At 39.9% G+C, this 5,997-nt stretch overlaps 1 protein-coding gene across 1 annotated transcript; it reads left to right on the forward strand.

Moving 5' to 3' along the window:
- The first annotated feature begins 829 nt into the window (after nucleotides 1–829).
- On the forward strand, nucleotides 830–5,752 carry LOC102786464 (cytochrome P450 2K1-like). The gene is made up of 10 exons (XM_087839829.1): nucleotides 830–1,067; nucleotides 1,183–1,219; nucleotides 2,300–2,431; nucleotides 2,515–2,664; nucleotides 4,038–4,198; nucleotides 4,538–4,717; nucleotides 4,801–4,942; nucleotides 5,039–5,223; nucleotides 5,321–5,462; nucleotides 5,542–5,752. The coding sequence occupies exons 1-10, from the start codon at nucleotides 873–875 to the stop codon at nucleotides 5,727–5,729; spliced, it is 1,512 nt and encodes a 503-aa protein (XP_087695955.1). The 5' UTR covers nucleotides 830–872; the 3' UTR covers nucleotides 5,730–5,752.
- Nucleotides 5,753–5,997: the final 245 nt, after the last annotated feature.

Genomic DNA, 5,997 nt, shown 5'->3' on the forward strand with positions numbered 1-5,997 from the left:
TTATTAAAGTGCAATTCAAAAAAGATTTTTGAAATGCAGTTTATTAAAGTGCAATTCGAAAAAGATTTTTGAAATGAAGTTTATTAAAGTGCAATTCGAAAAAGGTTTTTGAAATGAAGTTTATTAAAGTGCAATTCGAAAATGTTTTTTGAAATGAAGTTTATTAAAGTGCAATTCGAAAATGTTTTTTGAAATGAAGACTTAAAAAGCATTTTAAAAATCAGTTTATTAAATTGGAATTCAAAAATGAATTTACAAATGCAGATTTTATTCTGCAATTCATTAATTAAGCACAGGATTTTTTATTTCGATGCGCGTGGCTCTTGTGGTCCTCCATAAAAAATAGAGAGGGGATAGCCTAACATATGAAACAGGAAAAGATCGCGTGTAATCCCTTTATTTCAACAAAGTAACTGTATTCTGAATACCCCCATTTTAAACAGTAACAGTAATGGAATACAGTTACTAATATTTTGTATTTTAATGCCGGTACATTTATTGCGTTTCTCCCCAACACTGCTGCTGAGTTTGGTCTAATCCAGGGGTGGGCAATCTCAGTCCACGAGAGCCGGTGTCCCTGCAGGTTTTAGATCTCACCTTGGGTCAACACACCTGAATCACGTGATTAGTTCGTTACCAGGCCTCTGGAGAACTTCAGGACATGTTGAGGAGCTAATTTAGCCATTTAAATCAGCTGTGTTGGTTCGAGGACACATCTAAAACCTGCATCTGTAGCTTCACCTGCATAAGTGTGGGGCAAAATTGGCAGAACAGTAATGTCTTGTTCTGACATTCTGACTTGCTGCCAGGTGTTGTGAAACACTTGTGAAAGTGTTTGTTTCTAAAAAGCAGAAGAGGAAGCTTCTAGGATCATGCTTGAAGAGCTTTTTAAGTCCTCCACTTCCGTTTTGCTTTTGGGGGTCATCATTGGCCTGTTGATCATTCAGATTCTTTTATCCAGCTTCAGCTCTAAAGAAAGGAGAGAGCCTCCAGGACCCAGACCTTTTCTTCTGCTCGGTAACCTGCTGCAGGTCGATCTCAAGAGGCTCGACAAATCTCTCTTTGATGTGAGAAACTTAAAAAAAAAAAAATCTTAGACAATACAATTTTGTGACTTTGTTGATTTTGCCATTGTTGTTTTGGATTATGAGTCTCACCTATGTACACATGATTTCTGTTCAGCTTTCTAAAACATATGGACCAGTGTTTATGTCACACAGTGGAAAATTGTGTTTTTATATTTTGTTTAGTGTCGATTTTATTTGCATGTTTTTATTGTAATAGTGATATTGCATGTTTTTATTGATATTTTTATTGCATGATTTTATCCCCATATTTATAGTGCGTGTTTGGTGTTGTTGTGTAGTATTTTTTCCACTGTGTATTAAGCGGACAATTGTAGGCACCTGTGATGTGGGGGCGTTTCCCGAGGTGGCCTATCAGCCACCAAACGGACTTAAGGGAGATGGTGAGCACAAAGAGGAAAGAGGAGAGAAACACGAGGAGCAGGAAACAAAACATGTGTAGCCCAGCACCTGCAAAGAAAGACCGGCCTGCCTGTGGGACGGCACGAGATAGCCGACGATCGGCCAGCATAACCCGGCGATCCACTCCAGACGGACAAAATGGCAACAGTGGGAGGCAACGCGTGAAATCCACAGTAGGGCAGGGGGACGCCTCGGCCTGCATTTGTGAGTATCGCTTTCCCACTGTTGGGCGCTAAGCGTAGCTTTGCCGGGGGAGGATGACAGCGGCTGCGCCGACAACGTTGCTGGCCCGTGTCTGTTGTCTCAGGGCGGGGCTGCGAGGGAGGCCGTGTGCAGGTGCGGAGAGTGGCTGGACTGTGCGGCCGCGTACCGTCAGGCGAAGATAGGAGCCTCCTCCCTGGTCTGCTGCTGGCGAGTTTTACCATCCCGGAAGAGGAGTTCCTCTCCTGTCTCTTCTCCATCTAAGGAACATTTGCCCGCATGTGTGTGGCTGGACAAGAGGGAATATAGGACTCTGGGGGGAAGTTTTTATCATACAAAAAAACATTTATTTAGTTTTGGTTTTTAGTGTATAGTTATTCCTGCCGGCAGGGCTTTAGCGGGTTGCGAACATTATGTTTATTGTGTAACGCGAATTTTAGCCTGTATTTGGGGGTTCTGACTGTGTTTTACCCTAAAAATAAATGGTGTGTTTTAAGCTGGCTTAGCTTCTGTTCTCCGAGCGCTGACCCACTCACTCCCTTTTCCGCTTGTATATATACGGACGTGGTGGTTAAGAGTTAGGTCCACCAGTTTAGCGGCTACATTTACAGTCTACTTTGGACTAAAGAAGGTCATAGTCATAGCAGGTTACAGGGCAGTCAAAGAGGCTCTAGTAAACCATGCTGAAGAGTTTGGAAACAGAGAAGTCACGCCCATCTTCTATGACTTGAACAAAGGACATGGTAAGAAAATCCTCCTTGAGTTAGTGACTTTATTTATTTTCTCATTTTCTTCTGGTTAAAAAGTCAGTTTTATCTGCTTCCAGGAATACTATTTTCCAATGGTGACTCGTGGAAGGAAATGAGGCGCTTTGCTTTAAGTACCCTGAAAGATTTTGGAATGGGCAAGAGGATTAGTGAGGGAAAAATCATTGAGGAATGTCACTATCTGATCCAAGAATTCGAGCAGCATCAAGGTAACATGAGCTCTACTGAACAATTTGACAAGTTCAAACACAATCACATAGGTTAAACAAGTGACTCAATAAACAAAATACTTAGTAACCTTAGCAGAGAGGAATATAAATATACCCACGGCCATTTCATTAGGTACACTATGCTCATACTGGGTTAGAGACGATTTTGGGCTCAGAAGTGGTTTAACTCATCATGGCACAGATTCAACAAGGTGTTGGAAACATTTCAGATTTTGGTCATTAACGAGACTGCATCACTGTTGTAGATTTGCCAGCTTCACGTTGTGGATTTAAATCCCACATCCCAAAGGCACTCTATTGCATCTGTTGACTGTGAAGGGCATTTGAGTACAGGGAACTCACTGTGATGTTCAAGAAACTATAAATGAGCTAAGCTTTGTTACGTGGTTAACCTGTTGGAAGCAGCCACCGACCGGGTATATCATTCTTGTAAATTAATGGATATAATCAACAATACTTGGACAAACGGTAGCAATTTTAAAACAAAACAAAACAGAAAATTTGGTACTAGTGGTCCCAAAGTATGCAATGAAAATACACCCCTACACAAACCACCAGCATGATGGATCCATGCTTTCATGCAGTTTACACCAAATTCCGACCATACCATCCAAAGGTCACGACACAAATCCACACTCATTAGCCCGGGCAACATTTTTCCAGTCTTCTCTTGCTCAATTTTGGTGTGTCTGTGCAATCTGTAGCCTTAGCTTCCTGTTCTTATCTGACAGGAGTGACACCTTGTGTGCCCATCTCTCGCTGTTATCCCATCTGCTTCTATGGTTAACATGTTGTGCATTCAGAGATGCTCTTCTGCATACCTTGTTTGCAACACATGGCTTTGTGAGTTACCATTGCCCACCTCTTAACAGTTTGATAACTGTTGTTTGCTGGATTTTCTCTTTTTTGACTATTTTTTTTGTAAACCCTTGAGTAAGTTTTGCTGGAAAATCAGAGTAAAAACGTCATCCTTCATCCTCATTCTGATGCTCATTTTGAACCTCAGCAGGTCTTCTTCACCATGTCTACATGCTTAAATGACAGTGAGATTGTTGTGTTGACATGCAGTTGTACAGGTGTGCCCAATAAAATGGTCAGTGAGTGGATATTAACATTATTTTGTTCAACTAACAATACATTTACATTTTTGGCTTATGATGTCTAACTTCACAATAATCCTAGTTTAGTTTAAAAAAAGAAAAAAAAAAAAGTAATCTTAACACTGAGTCAGAACAGCCAGTATGACATTAATGCTACATTATCTCAAAGTGAGCCTAAACTGAGGTATTTATGTGTGGCAGTACATTATATATTTTATATCTAATTATTATTTATCCCTATTTTTATTACAGGGAAAGCCTTCAACAATAGGCAGACAATTGTTTATGCTGCTTCAAACATTATATCAGCTATAATGTTTGGAAGGAGGTTTGAATACAAAGATCCTGTCTTCCAAGCTATGGTGGAAAGACTCAATGAGTCTGTCCGTCTGACGGGCTCAGCTTCCCTTCAGGTACTTGTATAAATTCATGCTTACATGGAAAATCAGCACAGATATACATTTCTTATGAAATTAGAAATTGTAAGATTTTCCTTATTTTTCCAATGAATTCATTTAAATGTTAACAAGACAAACATGTTCAATTAATAGCACAACAATGTGTAGAAAAGCATCATTACACATCTTCAAACATAACGAAAAAGGCAAATATTCAAAGATTATCAGCATCAGGATGAATAGGTCAAAATTTGAAACCCATGTTCAAACAAGTAAATGAGGCTCAACTGAGGCTCATGATTTTCATAGTTATGTTTTCTGGCTATAATTTATTTGTATTGGTCACTCTAACAGATATACAACCTAGTTCCGTGGCTGGGTCCTTTTCTTAAAGACTGGAGGGATTTGATGAAAAATCTTGAAAACAACAAGGCGGCGATGAATAGGATCATAGGAAACCTTAAAGAGACTTTCAACCCTGAGATGTGCAGATGCTTTGTTGATGCGTTTCTGATTCACAGGCAAAAACTGGAGGTGAGGTATCAGCGGTCACTCCACTCCTATACTGTCAATGTTGTTCATTAATGGCATTTACTCTTCTCCATATGTCGTGCTAGGAGTCTGGAATCAAGGATTCACACTATCATGATGATAACCTGCTCTACAGTGTGATGAATCTGTTTGCAGCTGGAACCGAAACCACAGGAAATACACTTCAGTGGTGTCTGCTGTACATGGCCAAGTACCCTCATATCCAAGGTGCAGAAATTCCTCGCCAGGCTTGTTTCAATTTACATGAACTCAAATTTTTTTTTACATGTTGTCAAATTTGATTTGGATTTCATTTACATGCAGACCAGGTTCTGGAAGAGCTGAACAGGGTGGTTGGAAATCGACAAGTTTGTGTCGAGGACAGAAAGAACCTGCCGTACACTGACGCTGTTATCCACGAGTCACAAAGACTCAGCAACATTGGTCCCATGGCTATTCCTCACAGAACCAGCAGAGATGTTTCCCTTCATGGATATTTTATCAAAGAGGTTTGCTGCCAACATTTATTCCAATTAACACAAATTAGTTTTTTCTTTGTTATATATTAACTTACATTTTGAACATTATGCTTTACTTCTGCTACAGGGAACTACTGTCTTTCCCCTTCTCACTTCAGTCCTATATGATGAGAGTGAATGGGAGAACCCGTTTACTTTTAACCCTTCTCATTTCCTTGATCAGGAGGGTAAATTTGTCAGGAGAGATGCCTTCTTGCCATTTTCTGCAGGTGCCATTAAAAAACAATAAATAAACAAATATCTTATGCTTGCATATACCTAAGACCATTTTCACCTCTGTCCTTGCAGGACGCAGGGCGTGTCTCGGAGAAGGTCTGGCCAGAATGGAGATCTTCCTGTTCTTCACGTCTCTCCTTCAGCACTTTCGATTCACGCCCCCTCCTGGAGTTTCAGAGGATGAACTGGACCTGACACCAGTTGTGGGCTTCACACTCTCTCCTTCACCTCAGAAGCTGTGTGCTGTCAGACACCAATGAAAAAGAACCAGAAACTTTTGATAACTGTGTTTTTTGGGTTTTTTTTGTTTTTTTTTTTCTTATGAATTGGCATTAGTCTATAAAGTGAAGTACCTGTAAATCTAATGCACAGTGATGGTATTCTATGTACTGACATCTACTTTAGTCTACATATCCTCCTTGATTAATCTTTTCTAATGAAAAATTAAGACCAATAAAAAGACTACTGCTTTCAAAACAGTCTTTTTATTGGTCTCAATATATCTACGCTTATGTTTGTATTGTAAAT

Source organism: Neolamprologus brichardi, chromosome 4, assembly GCF_056152115.1.
Source record: "Neolamprologus brichardi isolate AB-2024 chromosome 4, ASM5615211v1, whole genome shotgun sequence".
Taxonomy (NCBI): domain Eukaryota; kingdom Metazoa; phylum Chordata; class Actinopteri; order Cichliformes; family Cichlidae; genus Neolamprologus; species Neolamprologus brichardi.